General features: G+C 36.7%; 1 protein-coding gene across 3 annotated transcripts in view; it reads right to left on the bottom strand.

Annotated features, from left to right (window-relative positions):
- Window positions 1-17,127, bottom strand: part of IMMP2L (inner mitochondrial membrane peptidase subunit 2) — a 989,629-nt gene that overhangs the window by 259,909 nt on the left and 712,593 nt on the right. For 2 of the 3 annotated variants that reach the window (XR_014834216.1, XM_085005763.1), the window contains exon 7: window positions 5,468-5,585. The exons of the other annotated variant lie outside the window; for it this stretch is intronic. Coding sequence is in view for 1 of the 2 variants with exons in the window: in XM_085005763.1 (XP_084861889.1) it covers window positions 5,496-5,585 (90 nt within the window). In the remaining variant the exon portion in view is untranslated. The remainder of the gene's footprint in view (window positions 1-5,467; window positions 5,586-17,127) is intronic. 3 annotated transcript variants of the gene reach the window in all.

Here is a 17,127-nt window from a genome sequence, read left to right as displayed (position 1 = left end):
AGCAGGAATTCCAGCATATACTTTGGGCATGAAAATGTCCAGAAGGCCTTGCAATTCAGTCTTCAACTTCTACCTGTTAATTCCAATGTATACGTTGAGGTGACTCAAGGTGACAAACCAACAGACTATGATCATACTGCTTTGGGGCAGGACTAGAGGTACCCACTTTGCTTTTGCCTAATAAATCTCTGAAAAAATTAAATGGACTGTTCTTCCAGGACAAGTCTTGGCTTAAGATATGTACTCATTACCATAGGTAAATAGTAGTGAAAATTTTCAATAGGCATGTTCTTAACCCCCTAAATAATCAGTTTCAGTCAGTAATTGTCCAGGCCTTTAATCAAATATTCCTAAAGAATTGTTGAGCACGCCCTTCTAATAAATGTAAGTTTATTTATAACCAACACATACATTCTATTGTCAATCAATACTTTGACTTAATTTTTGATGAAAACAAACAGAAATAGATATTTTTTCCTTAATGCATCCCCAATGGATTGTTCTTTGTGTTTCTTGTGAATTGTGTACTCCTCTTTAGGATTTATGGGTTTACAAGTATTAATATTTATTTATTAGATGCATTTATAAGTTCCATTAGAAATGGTGAATGATTAGTTTGAGTTAGAAAAATATATCACAAGGAGAAATCTCTGTCATTCAATTAATGCAGTCTTAAATGTTTAAAGGTAGAGTGATTTTATTTCCCCCGAATACCTAACACTGTAGGTCTACTAGATGTCCTTATTAATATGACTGATTTACCAACACAATCAATATCACTGCATTCTTTAGTTCAGCAATTCATTTCAGTGTTGTTGTTTGACCTTTAAATCCCTTGATTTAAGCCATTTTAATATACGAGCATACAGACTTAAAAGATAAATTAGGAGATGTTGATTCACATAATAAAGGGATTATTTTGTTCAGTGAAAGACAGATCTTGGGATATCTTTAAATAACTAACTCAACTGGCTATTTGCAAAATTATGCTATTTATAGACATTATTCATAGATGGACATCAGTAGAAACATCAAATGAACAAAGTGATATTCATTAGGCCTTGTAAACAATGCTTAGACAATCCAAAAAAAAAAAAAAAAGCCTATTAGACTAATCCAGCCTATGCTAAAAGGTTAATTCATTTTCAACTTAGGTTAATACAAATTTCCTTCTCTGATGACCTGTGTATAGATTTACCAAGAATCATATTTATGACAGAAAAGCTCAGTCCTTACAAGAGTATGTGAGGTATGTCTCCCTGAACTTCTGTCTCCTCTCACGCTCTCCTCTTACCCAAGTACTCAAATATAGGCATGCCCAGATGAATGGTCTAAGAGAGTACAGTGAAGTTTATTTAAGCACCAGAAAATATATTTTAGTGAGTTGAAACATTTAAGACTTCATCACTGCCCCGCTCATTAACTGAACATCTACTGAGATAGGTATTCTCCACTTGCACACACTCCTCCTCCTGCTTCCATCTATTCCCGTTTTTCTCCATCTTTCTCTGTGCTCTTTGATGCAGTCTTTGATAGGGTGTACTGACAGACTTCTCTAGTCCTTGGCTTTGGTTTGGGTTCAGCCAGAAGGAGGCCAACAAAAAGCAGTGAGAAGGCATCAGAGAATGAAGCTCCCTTTCTGCTGGGCTTCGTTTGTGCAGTGGCCTCAAGTCTCTGAAGACCAGAGCTCTTGCCAGCAGCTCCCTCCTAGAGCTACAATCTCAGCTACAGCTCTTCTCAGAGGCTGTTATCTCTCCCCACTGTGGGCCCTCAGACATAGGAATGGAAATAGCTCCCCACTATTGCTAGCCCAAGAGTGCTTCACCATCTTTGTTGTCACCTCCATCCATGCTCATAGCTTCATAAATAGTCCCCTTATTACACAGTCCACAACTAGTCCAATGAAGCATACTATCTCTTTTCTTATGGGATTCTGATCCATGCATTGATATGGTAAGAATCTATTAAGAGCTCTACAACAAATAAAAACAAATTAGAAATTGATTCTGCTCTCAAACAGTTTACAACGTGGCACAGGAGATAACTGGGGTTCATTTGCTATCACTGGTTAAGGGCTGCTGATATGTAACTGAAAAGGTGATTGTATTGTCACATTAATGCAGGGGGAAAAGAAAGGTAGAACATTCCATGGGATAACTTGTTATCTATATGCTGGCTTGAAATAATTTGAATTTACATGACAGAAAGAAACTGTATTTAGAAACAAGACCTTAAAATGTCTATCTTTTTATAATTTGCATGTATGCAATGTGATATATGAAAGGGCAATTTAAATATATATACTCTTGCCCTAAATGATTATTTCATATACACGCCTGTTTTCTGAAAAGCTTCTTTTTTGTTTTCATGGTCGCACCTGTGGCATATGGAAGTTCCATGGCTAGGGGTCAAATTGGAGCTACAGCTGAGGCCTACACCACAACCACAGCAACACTGGATCTGAGCCACAACTGCAACCTATGCTGCAGCTTGCAGCAAGGCCAGATCCTTAATCCGCTGAGCAAGACCAGTGGATCGAACCCTCATCCTCAGGGAGTTAGTGTCAGGTTCTTAACCCACTGAGCCACTATAGAAACTCCTTGAAACACTTGGATATTTTCTACTAACTACTTGTTTTTTAAACTCTTGCACACAAGCCTACATGCTAAACTTTCTTTCAAAGAGTATTTAAAATTATCTGATATTAATAGAACTGTTAATTACAAATTTTAGCAATCCGGTGGGGATAAACTCAATTTTGGTAATATTTAATTATAACAAACAATTGGCTGGATTTTAGCAGTGGGAAGGCACCAAGTATTCAAGTAAAAAAGATACGATTTAGTGATGTTTGTTTGATTCAGGGGTCCATTCAATAAAATAGAAAAAGTAGAATTTTACATGTATAGTTAACTTTAGATTTTAAAGCTTTGGATTTAAAAATCCATATCAGATGGATTAACTGTATAAAACGCATGCTTCTCAATAGAACATTTACTTCAGAAATTTTAATTGACATTTATATTTTCTTGATATATAAACAGCAGATGAGATGAATGAAAAAAAGAGATAGCTCTTATCCTTAAAACTTGTTATGGGAAATCTATGCATGAAAATTAATGATAGATTACAAAGCAGTAATTCTCTATAGGTATTTATTTTTAGATAGCTTAGTAAGGCCAGTCTACAATCATTTAGTTCAATTAGAGTTTAGACAAATATTCCCACACGAATATGTTCATGCTTGCTTTGTAACTTCCTGTCTTCCTTTCATCATAATAGATTTGTCATTCACACCACATTGCAAATCAAATTTTACATGATTTCAGTCGATACAGAATTAACAAATATTGACGTACTATTCCTTGAAGTCTTCTTTTAAGAGCTGGGGTTTAGAGGGGAACTAATCTGTAGGTGAGAGCTACTGAGTACAAGCTGAACTACATCTGGATTGGCAAACAAAAGGTGCTTAAGCATTTGCAGAAGTAACTGGAAAGAAAAATGAATCCATTATCAAATTACACGTAAGAACAGATGTAAGATTTACAAATTCGCCTCTGTCCCAATGGCATGGTTTTCAAAAGGGTACAAACATAAATATGCCTTCGTTAAAATAAACACTGGGTCAGTAAATCTCAAATTCATAAAGTACACTCCACGCTTTGAACTGCAGAGCCTCAAGTGATACATTAGCGGTGAAGACATACATTATAAGCACTTAGCATGAAAACCGTCTGCTGTAAAATGGGGCAGAGACGCATAAATATTCTTATCAATCTCAAGTCCAAAAGGATTACAATTTAGAACATATGCAGGATCAGTTATGCAAAATGGACTCAATGGCTTCTCCAATAATTTTCTCACTATTTAGAGATGTTGTTCCCCCTATACTTTTGGATCTGATGAACGGGGAGAACAGAAAGGAAATATTTAAATAATTTATTTTTGTTTATTTGGCTAGAACTGCAAATCATGAAACACTCACTGGTCATAATTAGCTCCTCTACACTGTGATTCCAAATCTCTTTGGATGCGGGGCCAGCTGACCAGATGGTGCGCTGTAGCATAATGCCTTTGAAATGGAGGCTTAAGTTCAGGTCCACAGGCCACAGGACAACAGAGGCAGATTGTGATGGGGAAGTGACATATTCAACTAGGAGGGCCTGGGGCTGGCAAGCGCTGCTGGACTCAGCTGCCAAAGGGCAAACTACATGCCACCTTCCTCATGCCCATGGCTCTATCTTAGTATGTGGCTGTGATTGCGTTTTAACCTTCAGTGGGGGGTGGAGGGGCAGGTGATTTTGAGAGGTCAGAGGCACAAAAGAGGTGAGGAAGTTGGGGGGGGGGAAGAAAATCAAAATACCAATAACTTGCTATGTTAAGAAAAGGATATATGAACATTTGCACAACAATAGGTCATTCCTTTAAATTACCCTGTATACAAAGGAAATTTCTTAAAAGTCTTCTCTTGCTCTTAATTAATGAGACTGATTGGCTAGCAGTCTGCATTATGACTAAGTCTGACAGAGTTTAATGGAAGAGAAGCTTAATTGCAGAAAAGCAATGGAAGAAATTCATTAGAGAAGACTTGAAACCTGAAAATTATGGGCAAAGCAGGCTACCCAAATGGAAATTGAGCAATTTAAGATGTCTTAATTAGATTTAAAACCAGAGCTTAGAAAAACTAAATTAGCTCTATCGAATCAGATAAAAAAAATCTGAGATAAAATGCATGGTTATTATTGGATTACCCATGATAGGCTGTACAGCATTGTACTGGTGATGCTAAAAGTCAGCCTTTATGAGAAGTAACAACAACAAAGATAAAGAGAATAGTGAGCATGAACTTTACATGCTATTACATTTATTCCTAACGTTATAGTAAAGGTTCTAAGAAAATGATGTAATAGCTGCCTCCTGCCAAATTATCCTGAAGAAATCCCTCCCCCAAAAGTAAGCAAAGAAAAGCTTAATGTCAAGTTTGTTGGGAAAAATACTGGAAGAAGCAAACCAAATTTTCCAATTTACTGCTCATTTGAGAACTAGACATTTACGTAAAACTGCTGTGATTCAAAGGTGATAATAGTATGGGTATGGAGTGGAGCGCAGCTGAACAGTTAACAGAATAATACAATTATTAGATAAGTATGGGGCATTAGGGCTAAAAATAAGAGGAGACTAGTGGAGGAGAAAGCTATTTACAGTACATAAAATCCTAAAGCTTGTCACTCATTCATTCATATTTATGAGGCAAATAAGTCTCAGGCACTGTGCTGGAAATAGACAAGGGACCTGCCACAATGGAGACTAAGGGCTAGTGAACAGGATAGTTTTTGACAAAAATAACAGAGATAGGTGTAAATTACACATTGAAATAAGCACCACAAAATGTATAAAGTACCAAAGTGAGCTGCTACTAGGGAAATATGATTCGGATAAGAGCCTCAAGGAGGACATGGTATCCTACCTAGACTGGAAGTTGAGGGAAGGAACAGTCACCAGTGCCCAGAAAGAATATCCCCGGCAGGAGGAGCAGCCCTAGTTGAAGCACCCAGAATTCCAGGTGGGCAAGGTGGCCAGGACAACTGCAGGGGGAGAAGATGAGTAGAGATGAGCTTGGAGAAGGAGGATGAGGCAGCAGGCCAGTAAAGATTGTGGAATTCATGCCAAGGCTTAGGATCTAAGTGAAGCATGAAGCCTTTGGATGGATTTAAGCAGAAAAGTGACATGATTGGATTTGCATTTTTAAAAGATTGCTGTCATTGCTGAGCCAACGCTGTTGCCAAAGAGAGGTTAGTACATTCATTTAATATTCATTTGAGGAAAACTTTCAACTTCTATTGTTTGCCAGTTCCACTGAAGAGGAAGGGAATGCAAAGATCAATAAAGCTTAGATTTTGCTTTCCAGAAATATACCAAATTATTAAATAAATATGATTTATTACAGGTAGATGTGTATTTGGAGGTATGTACAAAATGCTAAGGGAGACTAGGGGAAATGTTACAAAATTGATAAACGTTGAACTGAGTCTTGTAAGAGGAAAATATTCCAGCCAGTCGCAACTGCAAAATAATGGAGGCTTAGAAGAGAAGGAATGGAGGGGAAGGGAATGGAGGAAAAAGAAGTTCAGCAATTCTGGATTTAGGAAAAAAAGAAAAAGACTGGGAAAGGTAAACCTATGGCAAATGGATGGGATGAATGGGGCTATCTTATGTGCTAAGGAGTTTGAACTTTATCCTATGGTCAGTGGGGAAACGTGGATGAATTCAAGTCAGAGAAGACATTGTATTTTAGAAGGAAAACTGCAGACCCATGCAAAAGAGTGACTGGGAGAGGAACTAGAGTACTCGTAGCAGGGAAGGTAGTTAAGAAATTTCTCCAGCGGTCTAGAGGAGAGATGGCATCATGGACTGAACGTGTGCCCCCCAAATTCATAGGTTAAAATCTAACCCCCAGTGTAATGGCATTTGGAGGTGGGTCTCTGGGAGGTAATGAGGTTATGAGGGTGGAGCCCTCATGAATGGGGTTCTACGCTTATGGGAAGAAGCAAGGGAGCTGACATTTCCCCTTCTACTGAGTGGGACGCAGGAAGTCATCAGTCTACAACCTGGAAGAAAGTCTTCACCCCAACCCGACCGTACTGGGGCCCTTGATCTCAGATTTTTAGTTTCTACAACTGTAAGAAACATATTTCTGTTGTTTATAGGTCAGCCAGTCTGTGTTATTGTGTTAGAGCAGCCCAAGCTGACCAAGACGGATGATAAAGGCATACCTATCATATGGGAGAGTGTGGAGATGCTGAGGATGGACAGAGTTGCTCTCCCAGCTCACTTCACGTGTCTATCTTTGCCTCTTCTGCTATCACCTATGGCCAGGAATCTTACTGGGTTCTAATGTAAACTATGGACTTCTGGTGTTGTGATGTGTCAGTATAGGTTAATCAGCTATAACAAATATACTACTGTGGAGCAGGATATAGATTTTGGGGGAGGCTGTGCACATGTGGTGACAGAGGGCATAAGGCTGCTCTCTCTGTTCTCTCCTCAGTTTTGCTGTGAACCTGAAACTGCTTAAAAGAGAAATGTTATTGATTAAAGAAATTTCAGTGTATCTACCTGACGTCTTTTTTCTCTTTTTATTTTTTGGCTACATCAGCAGCATTTGGGAGTTCCTGGGCCAGGGAACAAAACCTGAGCCACTACAATGACTACATGGGATCCTTAACCTGCTGAGCCATAAGAGAAGCTCCTCTTTCTGACCTCTTGAAGAAAAAGAATTTACAAGAAGTGAAAGAAAACAGAAAGCATAATAATCAAGAGATTTGCTGCACTAAAACAAAAAGTATATTTGCATACAAAATTAAAATGCCAACTACTATGTAAGAAAAATACTTGCCCCCAAATATAGCTCATGACCAATTAATGTACTTATTATATAAATCAATATGAAAATCATACAGAAATTTTAAAATGGACTAAGTTCATGGAAGAAAAAAATCATAGGTTAAATACAAATCACTAATGAGCATGTCAGAAAACAGTCTACTCTACCAAGAATCAAAGCAAAATGTAAATTAAACCAATGATACTGGAGTTCCTGTTGTGGCACAGCAGAAGCGAATCTGACTAGGAACCCATGAGGTTGTGGGTTCGATGCCTGGCCTTGCTCAGTGGGTTAAGGATCCGGCGTTGCTGTGAGCTGGGGTGTAGGTTGCAAACGTGGCTCAGATCTGGGCTCTGGCGTAGGCCGGCAGCTGTAGCTCTGATTGAACTCCTAGCCTAGGAACCTCCATATGCTGCAGATGCGGCCCTAAAAAGCAAAAAAAAAAAAAAAAAAAAAAAAGTTTATCACTTATCACATAAATACAAAATTAAGATGAGTGATAGAATGCAGTGGTAATAAAGTACAAGTGAGATGGACATTGCACTAAACACTTTCTGGAAAGCAATTTGATACCATAATGGTATGTATTAAGAGGTTAAAAAATGGTCCTACTTTTAACCCACTCACTAACACTACCTCAAGAAATCAGTTCTATAGCAATTATCAGAAATATAGAAAAAATTCATTTATATAGACAATTATAGCATTACTTAAGAATGTTAAAAAACACTAACAACCTGAGGGTATAAAATTACAGTACATAGGAAGAAAATAATTCAGGAATTTAAATTCATATTTTAGTGGTCTTAGGAAATGTTCATAATGTAACAATTTTCAGATATTTTATTTTAAAAAAATAGAAGATAAGCATGTGAAAAAATATATAGGGCATAATAGTATTTAAATATGATATAATTATCTAACTAGAAATTCAAAGAGAATCAATAGGAAAACTACTAGAACCACATAGTATAATGTCTAGTGAAAAAATAAATTGAAGGAAAAAATTATATATACTAGGTATGGCAAATTCAAAAATATAACAAAAAATAAAACATAAGATTGAATGTTCAGTAGTCAGAAAGCAAAGGCAAAAGACTGATAGATCTTCATCCTCTACTTGATAAGAGAGATAAAAACCAAAATTAAAATAAAAGATAAATGAAAAGTGGAAAACATTTTTGCAAACTTAGACAGACACTACTTCTTCATTACCCACACAGCTAAAACATCAAAAAGAAAAAGAGAATGCCCTCCGTGGAAAAAAAAAAAAAAAAGAAAAATATATGAAGAACAATTTACTAAAGGAAAAATGAAGATAATCAATAAGCATGTGAAAAGATGTTTATCCTCAGAAAACAAATCAAACAGAAACTAGGGAAACAAAAAAAAATCTTTTTCATTTGCCTTTTAGATTGGCAGTAATTAGGACATTGATTAAGTCTGGAATAAGAGATTAAGTTCTCTGATTCCTTGGTAGAGTATAAACTGTATGGGGGGAAAATTAGTAATATTTGTCAACTGAGAGCAAAATTTAAAATGTATGTATACAATAATCTTCAATTCTACAACTTATTTTAAGGTTGTAATTTAGCAGGTGCATATGGATTTACGTAAGTTGATGACCTTTACACCAAAATTCATGGCAGTGAAAAAAAAAAATTTAACACCTTCTGTCAGCCACTTAAGATTTACTACGTCTAAGGTAGAAGTGGCAGCCCCCAAGCAGGTGCATGATGCACAGAGGAAAGGAAGTCCCATGAGGAATCTGAACAATGGGAGATACGAGTCAGCAGATAAATTACTCTCCCTTCCTTCCTCATCCACAGACAATGTTTATGCTGCCTCTTAGAATATGGTTCTGCAAGACTGAACGTTCAATTGTGCTGGATACTGAGCAGTGGGCAGCTCAATAAATCATCCTCATGTTGGCTCTGCCACCATCCCATCTCACTCCCCTTTTCCCTCTCTTATCCCCTAGGATTGGCCAAACCTATACCATTATGGCACAAAAGCGTTTGCCGTATATGATACTATCTAAGGAATCCCAAGCTAAAAGCAAAGCGTAAATTCTGCATGTCCATCACTAGGAACTTATGCAAAAGGTAAAAAGGATGAGATAGCTTCGACTGTATTCATATACAGCTTATATTGTATTCACTATATTGTTCTAAGCTGTACTGATTTTTCCAAAAATGTCCCGGCAACATTGCTGGTCTCACATTCTCTTTCAGAATCTTACCACTCTCCTGTTAAGAGTGGGCATCTACTTCTAACCTTGAACCTAGAACCTAGACAAGCCTTTGAGAGTGATCAACCAATGAAATCTATCAAGACTGACACAGCATGGGTTCTGAGGCTACGATACTCAAGGTGACACAGCTTCCATCTGGTTCTGTCTCTTTCTCAAGACAAACGCCTTTTGATCGTAGTGACCACTTTGTGAGGAAACCGTTAAGTCAGAAACTGTGAAGGGAATGAGATTTCACCTTACTTGCAAGTAAATGACCTAGACTTCCATGGTATGCACATATGGATATAGAAGGTACACACATACCTAATACAATAATTATGAGCACTATCTCGCTCTCTTTCTCTCACGAGACACAAATACACACAAAACATGAGCCCTGTGGTCAGAGACAAAAACAGCTTATTACTCACAGTAAAAGTAGCAACCAGAGCAACATGCATGAGTTTCCCAAACCCCAGATCCCACAGGGCGACATGGTGATGGCCAGGCGGCACCTGATCATGCAGTGGGGCGCATGGTAGAAGAGGCTCCACATCAGGAAACTCTGACCTAATACGAGGTTGCTGGTGATGTCCAGTCCACCCCTCAGGGGAGAGAGATCTAATCTTGGTTCTGGACTATGAGCAAATCTTCTGGGGAAGGAAAGGACCAGTTTTTGTCTTTACTGCCTTGGACCGTCTCTGGGGAGGGAGATATCTCTGAGCTTTATTATCCTCGAATATCTCCTTATGAAAATATTCTTAAAATGGCCATAAATGCCTTTGTTCAGAAGACCTGGGCCCTGCAGAAACATGAAATATTCACGGAGAGCTGTCTCCCAACAGAAACCAGGCCACATGGAGAGCATGAGTGGAGTCTTTCCAATTGACAGGTCTAGCCAAGAGCCAGCATCAACTGCCAGGTACATGAGTGAACAAGTTTTCACATGATTCCAGCCCCCAGACTTCAAGCCATCCTAGTAGATGCCAAGTGTGGCAGAGATGGACTGGCCCTAGTGAGTCCTGCCCAAGGCTGGAGATGCTGCTACTGTGTCAAGCCACTAAATTTTGAGGTGGTTTCTTACGCAGCAATAGGTAACTTGAACAAGGAGAAATGTCTGCGATGAATTAAATTATATAAGCAGTTGTAGAACAAAATGTGTAACTTAGTTTCATTTGAAGCTGTATCTCTGAGTACATATGTGCACACAGACCTAGAAATAGGAAGGAGACAAATACACACACACACAAATATAATGATACACCAAAATGGTTCGTGCTGGTAGGACTTTCTATTTTATATGTATTAATTTATTTTAAAAAATAAAGACATGTATTAGTTTTAGCAGAAAAAAAGATTTTTGCTTTTATAGAATGGTGTATATAATATACCTTAATCTCTGGATTATGTGTTCTTTCTTGTATTTCCTTCCCTCCTCCCAAAGTTTCTATAAAGAGTAGGCATTGAGTACATATATATAGTGATGTGAGGTAATTAGGATAGCAGTGGGGATGCTTTCAGACAGTAAAAACTGTTTTCTTTTAAAGTGGAAAAGTTGGGCCATTTTCTGTAGCCTATGCGATGACAGGACCTTTAGGGGACGTTTAAGGAAGAAAGTGCTCTCTTATACATGAAGATGGATAGTGCCTGTTCTATTATTATTTTGAAACTTGATCTTGACTATCATGTTCCTATTTTTCTCTTCAGAAGTACCTTTTTAAAATAGACTTAAGAAAATGCTGAAGTTGAAAATACAAGTGTTCAAAATAAAAGGGTAGACATAATAACTTTAACATTTTCATGTAATAAAAATTCAATTAAAGAGAGTTTCAAAGCAAAATAATCAATAATGAATATTTATGGAGGTTATCTGGCTTTAATATGAAATAGCCAAAAAAACTCTAACTCCTGTAGCAAACAATAACCACAAAAGTCTATTGAAAATGCTGTTCTCATATTAAGCAGAATAACTTTTCTATTTAAAAATGTGGACTCACTGTTTACTAAAAGTATTATTAAATCAACAAAAAACAAGAGTATATTTCTTATAATCATAAATAACTAGTCCCAAATTCTTAAAAAGAGTTAGTATTTACTCAGATGGTGCAAATATATTTGAAATATATGCATTTTAATATCTACAAGTATATAATGCTACCACAAACTTTGAAAGAAATGATAACTACACTCATATTTTCCTTCTTAAAAAATTTTTGACAATTATTATGTATCTGTGGGAAACACAAAAAACAAATTTAATATATATATATGTATATATTTTTTTGTCTTTTTGCCATTTCTTGGGCCGCTTCCGCGGCATATGGAGGTTCCCAGGCTAGGGGTCGAATCGGAGCTGTAGCCACCAGCCTACGCCAGAGCCACGTGGGATCCGAGCCGTGTCTGCAACCTACACCACAGCTCACTGCAACGCAGGATGGTTAACCCACTGAGCAAGGGCAGGGATTTAACCCGCAACCTCATGGTTCCTAGTCGGATTCGTTAACCACTGCACCACGACGGGACTTCCCGTGTGGCTCACAACAAATTTAATATTATACCCACTCTCCCTTACTAGATCCCCCTGGAAGGAATTCTGTGAAACAGTAACAGTGACCATCACTTACTCTGAGGAATTTGGAAAATCCATAGGAAATAACTATGTATCCTTTTTTATTAATATAAAATGTTGGTCTCTAAAAGTATTCTACATTAAGATTTTTTTTGTGTCAAAATAACACAAATGTGTATTTTGTTCCTCTGTCTTAATAACGTTGTAACTTTAAATATACCCTTAAAACACTGCTGAGCAGAATGCCATATTACTAGATCTTGAATCCCATGACAAATAATCTAGCCAAATGAAATAACAATAAAAACCAATTGATATGTGAAGACACTAACATTTCAAGATTATTATCACTTAAAAAAATATTATTATCACTTTTAAAAACATATTTAATTCATGCTGGGTGGGTGGGGGATCTGTTGCCTTGAGCCTTGGTGTAGGTCGCAGATGCAGCTCAGATCCTGTGTTGCTGTGGCTGTGGTGCATAAACTGGCAGCTGCAGCTCCAAGTCCACCCCTAGCCTGGGAACTTCCCTATGCTGCAAGTGCAGCCCTAAAAAGCAAAAAAAAAAAAAAAAAAAAAAAAAAGCAAAAAAAAAAAATCATCATATTCTCAAATACATGTTAACAATAAAACCTATATAGGGATAAGTACATTGTTTATGGCCAGTACCATCACAATTGAAGAAAACACACCAAGATGAGACAGTCTCAAAAATATTCAGTCAATCTAAGAATACATACTAAGATAACAGGCAAATTATACCAGTGCGGTGGAAAATCAAGGTCAAGCATAATTTAGAAAGAAATCTTAAGTGATTAGCAAAGTTTCTACAAATAGTTTGGAAGAGAAAAAAAATTAATGGATAAATGAAGATATACAACTTAATGTCCTCTACAGTGGGCATGTCTATCTTTTCTATAAGTCTAAAATGTTTAGGATAATAGAATTCTAAAATCTATGGTTAGTGCAATGCAGTGTAATAAACTATGTATATAAACTGAGCATTCTGGCTCCACTTCTACCACCACTAGTAGTTGTGAGTGCTGGGGAGGGCAGTTCACTTCTCAGGGCTTTGTTTCATAAGGTACAATATATAAGATGAATTAGACAATATTCCAAATACTAGATTCTGTGCTAAGAACCATTCTGAGCAGAAGCAGACTCTGCAAAAAAAGGAAGATAAATCTTCATGAACCTAAAAGGAACACTGAATATCCCTTGTACCCTTAGCTATATGTCAGTTTACTCAAGTTGAATGATATTTCCATTTTCCCTGTCCAAACTTGTTCCTTCCCTTTTTTTCAAAACTCTGCCAAACCCATCTTCTCCAAGGTTCCTTGCCAAACAACTCACTTTTATTTGATCGCTATAATCAGTCCCACAATAGTTCAATTAGATATGCCCCTCCTTAGAGTTAAAATTAGACATGCACTGTCAAATCTATATTTTAATTTATATATGAGCACCTATCTGGGTAATCTCTTTACAGTTTATACTAATATAGAAGCATTAACTAATCAATCAACTCAATGTTCATAAAACTATGTGATAGATTCGACAATGGAAAACGATATGCTTATAGTAAACTATATTTTTCCTGAAGTTTTAGAAAAAGTTTTGAAAATATGTTAAAAAAAAAAGAAAAAAACTCTTACAAGTCTTAATTATTCTTTCCACATAACTCTTACAAGGTCTGCTAAACCACCACAGCAATCATTCTGACTAAGTGGACTTTCTTTCCTAACTACCAAATTTATGGAACTTTCAGTCAAAAAGACAGTGAGAACCGCATCAAAACTACCACTTAGAAACACTCATCATCAAGTTCGTTAAAGTGAGATTGCATGGAAAAGCAGCTTAAGGGACTTTATCTTTTTAAAGCAAGAGTTCTTTTTCATGTCATTGTTTTTTTAAGTCCTCAACTAAAAAGTCTTTATAGATTTGGCAAGGTTCTAAGTACACTTAGCTAAGGGCAGCGTGATGCCATTTCCAAGATAGGTAGGAAAACTATGCTAATTTATAGAAGGGACACCAATCACTTAGAAATTAAGGCAAAACAAAAGCAGCTGTCCATAGGTCTGGCAAGGTATAGTGAAAACGACATTATTTAATCTGCTACCAATTTATAAAAAGGGAAAATCGGGATATTTTCTTATAAAAGATCAAAAATTATGTAAGTGTTTTAGCAGCTAGCAAGACCTGACATGTCAAATCAGTCTTACACTTAAGAGAAACTGGTTTGAAAAAGGGAGAAGGTCCATGATCTCTTTCTTTCTGGTCCAAAAAAGAAAAAATAAAGCAATGCATGTGTCAAATGAACACGAATATGAAGACATGCTTTGGAGTGTTATCAGTTAACCAACAGAAGCTGGGACCAGGACCTTTAATGAATAAAAAAAAAAAAAAAAAAAAAAAAAGTTTCAGTATTTTAGGCATCCTAAATGCTGACAAAATGGCTTGATGTTCATTAAACAGGAGTGGGCTTAAGAGACAAGGAGTTCTGGGATCTACCAGCTGTTTGGAAGAATGACTCATCATTAACCTTGATGTAACAAAAACCACTGCCTCTGGCAGACATTCATCTGGTCGATATTAAATCACACCGTGTAACAGGTCAATGTGTTGAATTGTCTGGGGAACATTTAGCAGCTCACTCATCCCAGCAGACATATCTAGAAACCTGCACAGGGTCATATTAAGGCTTTTTGTATAGCTATGGTGTGACATAGGTAACACTCTCTTCAAAGATTTCCAAATAAAAACTGTCTCTGACTTGTTCTAACTTGACATTTGAATTCATAAGTGACACAAGTGCAAGAGCAAACTCAAAACCGTTTCTTGAGGAGAATCTGGTCTTGACCAGAGGAAACCTTTGGGGGGCTGTCTTGTGTAGCCTAGGGTATCAGTCTGGTTCTATAATTTTCATAGTAGAATGAAAGCCCTCCCATCTGTTTGATCCCTTGTAGATCTGCCTTTAACCAGTACTGGAGCATACCTGCCATCTAAGCTGTCTCCAGAGCTAACTGTCACCTAATTCCTGTAAAATTTTTAACCAACATAAAAGAAATCTGAAAAAAGAGAGTCCAAGAGAGTGGTTGCCAAATGTTAGACCAGTTGTATCAGAATCCTATCAGGGATTTGTTAAAAATTCAGATGCCAGGATCTCATCTTCAACAGACAAAATTCTGTTGAAGATGAGGAATACAGGGATACAGCCCAAGTATCTATATTTTTAACAAGAACTTTATTTGATTCTTATGAATACGTAAATTAAAAACCACCAATCTGTGGGATTCAGAATCCAGTCAGTCCTCAGAGCCATAAAAATGTTAAAAAGGGCATTGCTAATACCTCACTCAGGGTCTGTTCTATCTCTTTCTAAGAAATTTTGTGAAGTCATTTTCCTGATTATAAAAGCTGTTATTCATAATATCTCTCCTTTCCCCTGGGCTGCCAGGAAGCTCAGAACCAAACTGATGCCTAACTACAGCAATAACATTAAACCTCATGGTAAGCATATTTGTTTCCTCCCTGCTCTTTGATCTATTTTCCCTTTCAATGACAACTGTATTAATATTTTCTAAGTTGGAAAAAAAATTCCCAAAGTTCTCTTAGAAAAAGGCAGGATATGGGGGGAAATCTCAAATAAAAATTATAATGGTTTTATAATTTTTATCCTCTTTGATTTTGATTATTCTTTGCTATCCCTGTGGGGATAGGGTTTTTTTTTGGTTTTTTTGTTTGTTTGTTTGTTTGTTTCTATTTTTCTCTATACATTTACCTGGACAGAAATGCAATTGGTCTGAATTAGTCATATGGTATCCTTGGTCTCTAAGAAATCCAGAGAGATGATTACTGTTTCCAAACTAAAGTTTTTATGGAACATTCTAAAATAAATTCCTTGGAATAGCAGAGAGGTAGAGAATTAAGACAAACCATTAACTTGTTTGAAACTTATGGTTCATGGCCAATATATTCTTTTCCTTTACAGTTTCTTCTTCATTTAACTGGAAATGTCCAGCTGGTTACCTACTTCGATTAGTGTAAACGGTGAATTTAGAATTCTTTAGACCCAAATGAAGAGTTCATGATAAAACTGAGAGTGCTCACCAAAAGTCTGAGGATTTAAAGGTTTCTTTAAAGGCTTTTAACCGAAAGAACTGTATTATTAGAGAATTTAGAACTTTCCAAAGTCTTTTTTCAGTCTTTAACTATGGTAGACTTATATCTTTGCCACGAAGGAAAATAAATAAATAAATAAATAAATACCAAAATGTTAGAAATTCAGATGAAGAAAATTCTTAGAAAATATTTCAGAGAAAGGTATGAGATTAAAATCTTAAGTGGACACACTAATTTTTGCCAAGAAAGTTTGACATGTCAAAGAATGGAGCTGGAACAACTGGATATGCACATGCAAAAAGATAAATCTAGATACAGACCCTACAACTTTTTAAAAACCCAATAGCAAAAACGAATAGCAAAAAACCAAACAACCCAATGGAAAAATGGGGCAAAGACTTGAAAAGACATTTCTCCAAAGACATATAATTAGCCAATAGGTACATGAAAAAATGCTCAACATCACTAATTATTAGAGAGATGCAAATCAAAACTACTATGAGATACCACCTCACACCAGTCAGAATGGCCATCATTAGTAAGTCTACAAATAACAAATGCTGGAGAGGGTGTGGAGAAAGGGAACCCTCCTACACTATTGGTAGGGATGTAAATTGGTGCAATCACTATGGAAAACAGTATGGAAGTACCTCAGAAAACTAAATATAGAACTACCATATACCCCAGCAATCCCACTCTTGGGCATATATCCAGACAAAACTTTCCTCGAAAAAGATACATGCACCCCTATGTTCACTGCAGCACTATTCACTATAGCCAAGACATGGAAACAACCCAAATGTCCCTCAACAGATGAAT

Source organism: Sus scrofa, chromosome 18, assembly GCF_054392235.1.
Source record: "Sus scrofa isolate SSC_HxYL_T2T_F1_AM1 chromosome 18, Sscrofa_HxYL_maternal_Yorkshire_Landrace_v2.0, whole genome shotgun sequence".
In the NCBI taxonomy this organism is placed as follows: domain Eukaryota; kingdom Metazoa; phylum Chordata; class Mammalia; order Artiodactyla; family Suidae; genus Sus; species Sus scrofa.
The sequence above is the reverse complement of the archived record's forward strand: the minus strand, read 5'-3'. Positions and strand labels throughout refer to the sequence as shown.